At 39.1% G+C, this 12,427-nt stretch overlaps 1 protein-coding gene across 2 annotated transcripts; it reads right to left on the bottom strand.

Moving 5' to 3' along the window:
• Positions 1-2,016: 2,016 nt before the first annotated feature.
• LOC122397146 (probable methylmalonate-semialdehyde dehydrogenase [acylating], mitochondrial) lies at positions 2,017-8,896 on the bottom strand. Of its 2 annotated transcripts, XM_043396073.1 has the most exons (9): positions 8,656-8,896; positions 6,939-6,951; positions 6,256-6,311; positions 5,235-5,434; positions 5,073-5,151; positions 3,678-4,045; positions 2,820-3,248; positions 2,427-2,705; positions 2,017-2,364 (listed from the first exon to the last, which is right to left on the bottom strand). In XM_043396073.1, the coding sequence occupies exons 1-9, from the start codon at positions 8,690-8,692 to the stop codon at positions 2,263-2,265; spliced, it is 1,563 nt and encodes a 520-aa protein (XP_043252008.1). In that variant the 5' UTR covers positions 8,693-8,896; the 3' UTR covers positions 2,017-2,262. The 2 variants fall into 2 exon arrangements, with proteins under 2 accessions (XP_043252008.1, XP_043252007.1); XM_043396072.1 differs by lacking the exon at positions 6,939-6,951 and having other exon boundaries at positions 6,256-6,328; positions 8,660-8,896.
• Between the last annotated feature and the right edge of the window lie 3,531 nt (positions 8,897-12,427).

Here is a 12,427-nt window from a genome sequence, read left to right as displayed (position 1 = left end):
CACGAGCCCCGTACGTGGTGGTTTTAATTTGGAAACTTCGCCCGTCGATCGTTCCGTGTTATACGTTTTTTTCCCCCCGTGTGTTTACTTTAGGCAAAAAGAGCCAGCGGTACTAACTCGCGCGCGTATATTGTTATACGTACGAGGGTCGTTCGATAAGTCCTTGGAAAATCCAAAAGCTTTTGTTTTTAGTAAGCATCATGACTCACTGGACAGCTGTAAAATTCCCAGTTATATCCACCACACGATTTCATTTTTATTGTCCATTGAGGCAAGAAACTTTTGCTTATTTAGAAAAATGGAGAAAAATGAATTTCGAGTGGTGATTAAACGCTTGTGTTTAAAAGGCCGAAAGGGATCGAAGCTGAGTTGGATGAAGTTCATGGCACATCTGCTCCTGTGTTTGCAACTATTTACAATTGTGCAAATGAGTTTAAACGTGGCCGTACATGCACCAATGATGAAACGTCGTTCGAGGCGTCCAGTGGATGTGACTACTCCCGAAATGATTGACAAAATCCACGATATGGTTTTGAGTGATCGTGAAATAGTTGAGGCCAGACGCATATCGCAAGGTACAGTGTTTTCAATTTTGCACGAAAAATTGGGTGTGAAAGAAATCTCGACAAGATGGGTGCCGCGTTTGCTCTCAGTGGAAAATAAACGCAATCGTGTGGTCGACTCTGAGGCTGTTTTGGCACTTTTCTGCGTCGATAAATAACCGTGGACGAAACGTGGGTACACCGTTACACTCCAGACACAAAGAAACAGTCAAAACAGTGGGTTTTTGAACGCGAACGGGCTCCGAAGAAGGCGAAGACGGTGAAATCCGGTTGGCAAGGTGATGGCCACAATTTTTTCGGATGCACGCGGAATTATCTACTTGCAAAAAGGAAAAACAATAACTGGAAAGCATTATGCGTCGTTAGGCGAAGAAATCAAGAAAAAACGTCCTCATTTAAAAAAGAAAAAGATCCTCTTGGAATTAGAGTACGAATTATTACAACATCCACCATATTCACCGGATTTGGCCCCCAGTGACCTTTTCTTATTTACAAATTTTTAAAAATGGCTCGGCGGACAACGATCCACGTCAAACGTGGAGGTCATCGCTCAAATAGATGCCTATTTTGAGGACCTTCCGAAATCTTACTTTTTAGATGGCTTAAAATAGTTGGAGAAACGCTTGGAAAAGTGTATAGAGTTAAAAGGAGATTATGTTGTAAAATTTTAAAAAATCAACCAAAATAATTTGTTTTTCTGTCTTTTTCTAAGGACTTTGGTGTACTGTGAACACTTCAAACTTTGAATTACACGTAAATAGGCTACCGGGCAAATAGTTAATCTTTGAAACTAGTTTTGTAAGTATTTTACAAATTTAGGTATTTTCATTTTTAAAAAGTTAACGTTAACTCTTTGTGGTAGTTTCTAATTTATTGATTGGTTTTTTACGCCGCTTATTTCGTCGTTGATAAACTTTGCACTGCGCAGAGATCGTAAGTTGACGAGTATCCGTAAACTTTTCGTCTCAGGGGCGAAGAGATAGGGCCTCCGGTTTGCCTAATCCTCACCTTTAGATTGCTATTAACCTGATCCGTTGGCAACTTTCGATCAGTGTGCAGTACATTTGCAATCTCTAATTAAATTTGCGTATCGACGAACTACTAAAATTTATCACTTGTCACAAAATGTCACTTCCAGTTTTGCGAGTTTAGATTCTATATCAAACGAAGTGATTGCAAAGATTGCAGATTAATCAAATGCGACAGTTTCTGGACAACTTGAAACTTGAACGTTATCAGGACTGTCGACTAAAAGTTATCCCGGATTAGTGCAATTAAAGATTTCATTCCAACTTGGCGTAGATCCAGAAAAGTATATAACGGTCATTAGACACATAGAGCAAGGAAGTGTGCCAAGAAGCACCTTAGCAATTGAATCCACGGAGTTTCATTAAAGTCACCGGGGCATTAGATGTTTCATTTACATTGATAAATACGAGTAATGATATTCTGATCATAGTTTTATTATTTTATTACAAAATATAGATTTATTAAACATTATAGGAACACTTCGTCTAAGGAATTGCGTCTGAATATTTCAGACTAATGGAAGACATTACTGTATTTACATATTGTCAGGAAATTACGAATTACCCTTTTCAAGAGAAACTGTTCGCCTCCTACTTGTTTTTGGGGCAAAGCTGATAGAATAATTCCATATTCAATACGAACAATCTTTGAACGAAATAAGGTGCTCAGATTATTGCATAGTCGGCATGGCCGTTGAGGATGCAATGTCAGTGGCGTCACCGGACCTCCACAATTGTGTTATGGTTTTCGTTTGCGTGTGGAAATTTATGCCCTAGAAACAAATCATACATTTTACAATTCTAACAGTACAGGAGAATTCATAGCTTCACTTACATATTTTCCATAGAAATGATTGTCGCCTAAGAACGACCCTTTATTCCCCGTAAAACTGAACATCGGTAACGGCACTGGAATTGGAACATTTATACCAATTTGACCGGCCTCGACCCTGTTTGAAAATGCCCTGGCTGTCGCGCCGTTCGTCGTAAATACAGCAGTACCGTTTCCATAATGATTTTTATTAATAATGGTAATAGCCTCGTCCATAGTGTCGGTGAATATACACAGGAGAACAGGTCCAAAAATCTCCTCGGTGTAACACTGCATGGAAGGCTAACGCAAGATATAGAAATTAATGCCGTGCTTAGATTCGATCAAGTAAGATTCATCGTCTCGTAAGGCCAAATAATTACTATCAAGAGAATAAATTAATTTCAACAACGCTACCTGCACGTTCACGAGCACCGTTGGCCCCACGAAGTTTCCTTTCTCGAATCCATCGACTACGATTCCTCTGCCATCGAGAGCCAAGGTGGCACCCTCTTTCACCCCCGACTCGATAAGATCGCATATCCTCTGCTTCGACTGGGGCGATATAACTGGTCCAAGGTCCGTGCCAGGTATATACCCAGCATTGACCTTCAACCTTTTCGCGGCCTCCACTAATTCTGGCACCCACTCCTTCGATCTGCCAACAAATATGGCGATCGACAGAGCCATGCACCTCTGCCCGGCCGCGCCGAAAGCGGCGCCCACGATCTGCGAGATGGTTTTGTTCTTATTCGCGTCTGGGAGCACCACGCAATGGTTCTTCGCTCCCATATTGCATTGCACCCGTTTCCCGTGCGCGCTGCTGTGTTTGTAGATGTACTTTCCCTGCAAAACCAAAGATCGAATGTTTGTTTCCCTTTATACAAAAGGAGTTTCTAAAATCAGTTTTACATGTTTCTACGAAAACGAAATGCGATCGATATACGGATCGAACGTGGGTCTCGCTAGCGCTCAACGAGCCCCACTCTTGCTTTAGACGAAAGTGGGGAGAACTTCTACGGTATGAGCTATAGTACTACGAACGAAGGAACTGGAATAAACGCGATAGCTACGCACAGCTACTGGACCGTCGGCTCTGTTACAAACGGAACTAAAACTTTTAAATGAAATTGTATGAAATACGCATGGATAAAAACCACCTAACGATTTTAATTAATTAAAGTCTCCCTTGACTCTTTCGTTGAGGGTATCCGTATATAAAATACGTTTCTATATGCGATAAACACGAATGGAGGTTTACCCGATAGAACGTACCGCTTGATCGGAACCGACGAAAGAGACCGCCCTGATGTCCGGATGCTCGCAGATAAAGGTGACGGCCGCGTGCTGGCCGTGAATAACGTTCAGCAATCCTGGCGGTGCACCAGCCTCGGCGAAAAGCTCGGCGAGGATCATCGAAGCACCCGGTACACGCTCTGACGGTTTCAAGATAGTCGCGTTCCCGCATGCGACCGATACAGGAAACGACCAAAGAGGTATCATCGCTGGGAAATTGAATGGACAGATGGAGGCGGTCACGCCTAGAGGAACTCTATAAGAGACTATATCCATGTCTGTGGCGACGTTCGGTGTGCTTTCGCCCATTTGGAGAACGGGAATCGCGGTACATGCGTCGACCACCTCTGCAACAAACAAATATGGCGCGCAATATATTATTCTCCGATCCAATTATACAGGGTGTCTCACCCGATTTTTACATCTTGATTTTCTCGCCATTGTTACTCGTAACAAAAAATGTTTCAGCGGAAGCTTGAATGGTATCGAGTAGAGCATATTCTGATGTTATTAGTTTTTTCGTGAGTGGACGCGTAATGGTCATATAAAGGTCAACTTTGTTTTTTTAAATGGAATGAGGTATTTTTTAATACATCGATCGATTCAGCTGGACAATCGTTATAAAAAAGTACTAACTATGTAACGTCGAAAAATTAGTAGTTCGGGAGATATTTCAATTGGAATACGCTGCAACTACATCTACTCTTTCGGCTCTTGAGTACTTCATTTTAGAACAAACAGATAGATGTCTAAGAGAAACTAAACTCAAACTCAAGAATGATTGTCATAATCGAATAGTTCTCAAATGTTTACATTTCAACGTTACCGACCTCAGTCAATCGTTTTTGCTAGTCCAACGTTGGTAAACAGAGCTTACCGCGAGCTTAGCGCGATAGTAATGGCGCTACAGGACGCAGATACACGTCATCGTTTGGGGCTCTAAATTTTCAGCAAAAACATTGTTCCGACACTGAGACCTTTCGCATAATGTTTTTAAGGCTTCAAACTATTATTTAAGCCAAAAAAAAAAAATCGAATTTTTCAATATTCTAGAGTTACCAGACCCCTTAAGAATTTAAATAATTTAAATTGAAATATCTCCTGAACTACTCATTTTTCGACGTTACATTGTTAGTACTTTTTTATAACGATTGTCCAGCTGAATCGATCGATGTATTAAAAAATACCTCATTCCATTTAAAAAAACAAAGTTGACCTTTATATGACCTTTACGCGTCCACTCACGAAAAAACTCCGCTGAAACATTTTTTGTTACGAGTAACAATAGCGAGAAAATCAAGATGTCAAAATCGGGTGAGACACCCTGTATATCATTCTTAAACTTTTCTACGATATTTTTCCAACAACACTCACGGAGTCCTCGAAGAACGTCCCCCTCGGCGTCCGCCATTGTTTTGCCATTCTCTTTGACCAAATTCTCTGCGATTTTTTTCTGAAAACACGAGACATTTGTACGATTGAAAAAGTGAATGTCGATCGTCGGATACCTTGCGTATCATCTATTTTCCAACGTACCGAGTGTTCGCAAATAAGTGCTTGGTACTTGAGCATCAGAGTCTGTCTGGTGAGTACGCTGGTGTCTTTCCATTGTTCGAAAGCTTTCTTCGCGCTTCGAACAGCGGTCTCCATTTCTTCATTCGTGCACTTTGGTGTGCGACATAACAGCTCGTTCGTTGCCGGATCGTGGACATCCGTGAATTCGGTGGCTTTCGATTCTGAAACAAATCGAAACCTCTCTGTGATTAGAAAAGAAATATTTTTTATGAGAGCACAGATAGGTGATTTTTGTGTACGTCTGTGTTTATGTCGAAAAATAATTAAAATATTTCAAGCAGAGATCCTCTACTCCACCTCACATAATTGGCCTTATTCGTGCCGCTTTTAAATATTCTTTACAACGTCGATTCTCAACATTAAATTCAATCCTTTTCTGTTTTCAATGGGTACTCGAGCAACAATCGTGAGCTCCAGAAGTGGACTTTAATTATTCATAAAAGGCTGTATGAAAAATAGGTTGTAAAATACCTCTGAAATGCCTCTTTCATACAAATAATTTATCACTTGTAAAATGCTTCTTTCTCCATAATCATTTATCACAGTTTTTCCTTTGTGCTCCAAAGCTTTTTAAATTGTCAAAATTAGTAACTTCAATTTGTTTAAAATTCTCAATCTATCTGGGAGTAATAGAAAATAAATAATATTTTTCATCGAGATCGTTTTTGCGTCACGCAATATTCATTTAATTAAAATAGTTGATATTTTTTTTTAAATTTTTTACCTGCACCGTTCCACTTTATAACGAAATATTAATTGAAGTTCCCTTTCTCCGTTCCGCGGAGAAAAACTGTATTTTGATTAAAAAATTTGTAATTTCGATCGATTTATATTAAATTGATTTAGATAATGTCATAATACGACATGCATAAACACGAAACAAACTTGTAGAATAATATCTATTTCTATTTTCATGTTAATGAACTTTGCTACTAATCTAAAATTTTTTTTTTAACAATTTTTAATGCAATAATATAATTACCTACGAATTGGCCATCAATGTACATCTTAACCGTCGGTACGCTACTGCTGTATGTCCTTCTGGCAAGTAGCGCCTAAAATATCATTCAATTAACATTACATAAACTTGAATTCAAAAAAAAAAAAGCGAAATTAATGAATTTATAAATTCCACGTTAATTTATTCACAATAAAAAGTTTAAAATCCTCCGATCCATTCAGAAGTTATCATGTTTTAAACACACGCATGAAATTTCAGAAAAACATTTCTAACCTCACTTTAGAGAAGAATTTTTTTCTCGAAAGCGAGTAGGATTTTGGAGGAATGTGTATTGACCCAAAACGATTGTAATTAACCCCTACAATTGAAAATAATTTTTCCAGAACGATTTTAAATTTTTTAATTTCGCCCCAAAATTTCACACCTGCTCGAATTTTTTTCTCGAAACTGAGTAGGATTTCGGGGGTATGTCTGTTGACCAAAAATGCTTGTAATTGACCCCTGCAACTAAAAATAATTTTTCCAAGACAATTCGAAATTTTTTTTTTTTCACCCAAAACTTTCAACTACATGAATTTTTTTCTCGAAATTGAGTAAGATTTCGGGGGTATGTATATTCATAAAAAATGATTATAATTGACCCTCGCAACCGAAAATAATTTTTCCAGAACGATTTAAAATTTTTTAATTTAATTGTTATTAACTTTTTAACGAAGCCTCAGTCAAGAAATTGATATTCTTGATTTTCGTCTTATTTTGGCTTCTAGAATCTCCCATTAAAATTTTTCCCACGGGTGGCCGAACACCCTGTATATCGAACTATCGTGTGTCGCTAAACGAGGACGTTATCTTTAAAACTATCAGTAATCAACAAAGTAATTTCCCTGTTAAATATGTAACACAGTGTTTATTTCGAGAAGCTCGAATCGCATCGGAATAAAGAATTCATCGGATTGCCCCGGTTTTCGGAGTGCCTAAGACCGTGATAAGGAGCCCCCCCTTCCCACCGAGATCAATGGTTTGTTCCACACGCGGTAAACGTCACTTTGACACGATACTCTGGTTGGCCAATCGATTAATCGCGAACCACGCGTTACGTAAAGTATGCAAGCCCCATTACGCGGGATTGATAATGGCATTCCCCTTTGCAACCTCTACCGGGCCCCCGTCAATTTGGTAGTAAATCCATTTGGATCAAAAATACCTAATCCCGCGTGAAAAACGAGCATGACCGTCGCGACGTTCGAACGAATTTAAAATAAGAAATAATTTCAATGTCCGGCGGCTCTCGCAATCGATTTAATAAATGGTAATAACGGCAGTTCGATGACAGTGGTTTCCTGTTTTCGCGCATTATTCATCGAACGTTCGTAAATAATTATTATTAATATATGTAATGTTTTATTCGATAAGGCCACGGTGCTCTAGAAACTTGCGTTTTTATTCTATTTTCTAAAGGGGGGATTTTCTTGTATATTTTTTTTAGGGTTAAATCACCCTGGCGCGGTCAAAAGATTGTGTAATTTTGGTAATTTGTACGGATGCTTCTGGGACTCCTCAATATTTCGAGCGTAATATGAGGAGTGAAAACGGTTACCGTATATGTGGATTTTAATATGCAAAGTTTATCATGAATCATGATAAACAAGATGCCTTGCATAATACAGAATCGTTTTACGTGCTGTATAACATTAACGATAAGAGAATCTGCTGATAATGTGATCGCTAATACGTGAGCTTCGAAGTAACAAGTTTAGAGAAATAATATCATACATCCTCGTGTTGCACTATCCGATCAAAATTAAAATACAAATATTAAGATATTTCTATTGCAAGTATATGGGGAATATTAGAATTTCGTGGGTAATTATATTAAGAGAAAATTATTTTTTATATCCTAAGATAAATGACACTATATTACACGTGTTGAAAATTAATTTATTTAAGTACAACAGTCTAGGAATACACACTTACGTAGAGCACAAATAATGTATCTTTTACATATATTATTTAATCGTGTATACTTTATTAATTGCATAAAATAGCTCTAATACTCGTACAATACTTTGCCGGCGTGTGTCATTGCCAAGGTCCAACGTTAACTCGATTATAAATCATTAACGAACCGAGCCACTCGAATCAATGGAAGTCTAACCTCGGTCTAACAGCCGACAGTTTTGATACTACATACATGGTCGGACAAATTTATCAACCGTCGGAAAAGGCTGCATCTTCGATAACTTAGACTATAAACAAACGATGCAAACGAGATTTGCTACTGTGTCGTACCGATTCACTCGTTCGCTTGATAACAAACTTCGAAATTCAACCAGGATACATATTCGGTGCACTTCTCGGCTATCTGTTCTACGTACGAGACTGTAAAATTCGAAACGATAACGTTTATTGCAAATCTTTAACGTACCTCGAACTTGGCGATTCTCGCGGGGAACGCCATGATTTCAGAACACGTTCGTAGCTGTCTGCGGTGGAACTGATAGCTTCTAAGATAAAAATGGCCTTGCCCACGTTAGAACGCGAGAGTCGATATTTTTAACACGGTTAGTCGTCGGTGTTTACAACGCTTGGAACGGTCGATGTTTCTAGGAAAGTTTCACGTAGATCTGGCTCGAAGACGCCCGCACAATGTTACCAGACAACAAGCCGGTGCCCAGAGGCAACTGCCCCTTCATTTATCCATGTTAATACACAGCCATCTCGTACGTGAGTCGTGGCGCTTCGGGCAGCTTCGGGGATTCGAGAAAGAAGCCTTTCTCTCTCTCTCTCGAAACATCTGATCGTTCGATGGAACTTCTGGGTGCATGAACAGATATGCCAACCTCATAAAATATCAGTGCCTTTAGGGCAATATTTTCACCAAAGCAGTGTTGCACGAATGATAGTTGACAGGATCAGTGATGGGTTCTGAAAGCCACATTTAATGATTTTATATTTCAAAATTACTTCCCAGCATCTGAATCTCGAAACCTCTGCAGATTGCCATGTTAGACTCGGAATCAGCTATTTGAAGGGCGACAAAGAGGGACTCAGATTCGCCATCTTTCTCGAATTTCCGAAGCTGTCGAAGCACAGGAGCTCACATACAAGATGACTGTGCATTAGTGTGCGTAAACTGGTGGGGCATTCTTCTTTATCTGGTTATCGATTCGCTATTTGCTCTCATTGTTATTTAACACTATAATTTTAATTGCGAGACGATAGTAAGTTTGGTATTTTATTGACTGTTTGAATCACAGACGAGGTATACAAGTAGACTTTTCACCTTATGGATTTTCGCGGCCGAATCTGACTGCCATACCGACCTGAAAATTCGGAGCTGATTTTAGCGGCCTCTTCTCATGGATGGCGGTTAGTTGAGAAACTATTCATTGAATTAGCATTGATGGGCAGACAGTTGTAGTGTATGCGTAAGTACATGTGAGTTGACTATGGAAGGGATTAAAATTAATTTTTGAATCTATTGGTAACGTTGCGAATGACACGAAAATGGTAATAGGGTTTCGAGACTCCATAAAAATGGTGCCAAAAAATCAATTGGGTGAAAGACCTACCTGTATACTTCGTCTGTGACAATACTCTTGAATCTTTGATGAATCAATGAGAATTAAAACTAACCCAGTGAAGAAGTTTTATATTTATGATGATCTATGCAAAGCGGATCGCAGCCAATTTGCTAATATTATTCAGTTTTTAATTAATAATTGCATTACCCAGCTAAGAGTGATACGATTATTAATTAAACGGTAATTAATATTACCCAGGTCTCACCACGTGGAGGTTGCTGCGAATGGAGACCCGCCCTAACCGATTCCCAACCACCCTCCATTAATAAAAATCTTCTCTGACCCACGATCGTTGGTCGAAGAAGAAACAAACGAAAGTGCAACCAATGAAAGATGCATAATCAACAGAGAGAGTTAAAAGAATTTTCAAAAGAATTTGTCTTCAAATAAAAATAACCTGCCTAACATAATGGTTAACCAAACACCTGCCTAACTATAAATCTAAATTCGTTTATTATATCAAGAAACAATTCTAAATTCGCAGCCATTAGCTCGGTGTCACCCATGAAGAATAACTTTTCTATCGTGGGTGACACCGATTACCAGGTCTCACCACGTGGAGGTTGCTGCGAGTGGAGACCCGAAGGGAGATAGATCGAATTAAAGTTCCATCGATCTCCCTTTTAGCTAAGTTTAGCTGGATTACTAAACTAGAGAGATAAAAGGAAGCAATGTTCCTTCGATCTTCTAGTTTAGTTGTACCAAGTAATTATTTCGTTTGAAAAGGGGTGAAGCTATATTGTGGGATACGCGACGCGATGCGATGCTGAACCGTGCGGCAGATCTTCGAATCGAATCAACACTGCCCTTGGTAGATTGATTTCTATTTCCAGAAATCGATCCATCATGGGTAGGCGACTAGATCTTTCGGACAAACTGGACGGTCGATCACATGTTTCAATCGATGAAACAGCGGTGATCGAAGCTAGGAACCAAAGAACGAGTCGAGAGAAGCTACTTGTTAAATAATTACTTGGCAATATTGGGAGACGCATATAATAGAGACTTAAAATTAACGTCGAAGCTCAAGTCTGGTCAAGTTAAAACTAAAATTCGGACGATAGAAGGAAACAAAGTTCCTTGGATGGTCTGGTTTAGTTGTACCAAGCAATTATTTGGTTAAAAAGAGGGACGAAGTTAATTTGAGAGGCACGCGAAGCGACGCGATGCGACGCTGAACCGTGCAGCGGATCCGAGGATCGAACCTACTGCCCTTGCTAACTAGATCTCTATAGGATAACGGACGTTATCTGCGACTCCGAATCGAAGGTCTCCATTTCTCCAACGCAACCCGCCGGGAGCCCGAAGGACCCGACTCAAGTTGTCTGACATAGAGAGAGTACCTGAAACAGTGTCGACTTCCGCTGGAAGGTATGCGTTTCCGCAGGATACGGAAACTCCACACCTTCCAGCAGAGTACCATTTTCCCTCGATCGAGCTACTAAAGGGAAGGCGATTAGATCTTTCGGATCAGCTACACGGCCGATCACATGTTTCAATCTATGAAACAGCGGTGACCGAAGCTAGGAACGAGGGAACGAGCGAGAGACAAGCTACTTATTGAATAATTGTTTGGTAGGACGCGGAGATACGTATAATAAAGAAGGCTTCGACGTTAATTTTAATACTCGCGACGAAGCTTAAGACTAATCAACTTGCAATTAAAGGTCCCTCGGCGGTTGTGGCGTTCTCCCTCGATGTCCTTGCGATTAACTCAAATTTAAACTGAAATCAAAACTCATATGTATATTAGTGAGATATGGTAGGAAATTTAATGAACACTTTAAAATGATCTATCACCTAGCTAAAGGGAATTGAACATAGTATATTAGCAAAATGTTAGAAGAATTTAAGCTGAGAAGTAAAAATAAAAATCTTATATTAATCAGTGTCGAACAACGAACACGAACGAAAAAACGAGTCAGAGACATCGAAACAAATACGGTATATGCATCGTCACAATGTTATTCATATCAAAACGAACACTCCTAATAATGAAAGAAACTTGGATCGAGACACCAAGTTGAATCAACACCAAACGATCAAACGAAAAGGAAGAATCAAACAAAGTACCTCCGTAGAATATTACGAGAATTCGAGCAACAACGTAAAAATATGAATTCATGAATTTGTATAGAAACAAATATAGTGTATGATTGTAAACAATATTATATTACTATATCCTGCAATATTATACATATCGAAGCAGTCACGTAAATTCGCAAAACAATGTAAAAGTAGAAACAGAGAAAAGGAACATTCATAATAACCAAATAAAATCAGATAGATAAATAAAGTTGAATTCACATCAAACAAACAAATAAAAATAATAAAATATAAATAAGTGGAGTGGACTTACTACTTGTTGTCAGTATATAGGGTAGTTACCATAAGGGCCAGCTGTAAAGTAAGAAAATATTCATATTATAGCAACATCGGTTAGATAAACAAGGCAAAATCAATTCATTGAAGCAAAATTGGCATCAAATGATAGAATAGAAGAGGGGAGAGAATTTTTAAACAGTTCTTACCGTTGGTCATCACCGTCCGGCACTGGTCAGTAGTGGTCAGTAGTGGTCATTGGTAGCAGGAACGCGGAATCAGCACTG

This window comes from Colletes gigas, unplaced genomic scaffold, assembly GCF_013123115.1.
Source record: "Colletes gigas isolate AHSC1104 unplaced genomic scaffold, ASM1312311v1 Colletes_gigas_Sc00009, whole genome shotgun sequence".
NCBI classification, from domain to species: Eukaryota; Metazoa; Arthropoda; class Insecta; order Hymenoptera; family Colletidae; genus Colletes; species Colletes gigas.
This window is presented reverse-complemented; position numbering and strand designations above follow the sequence as displayed.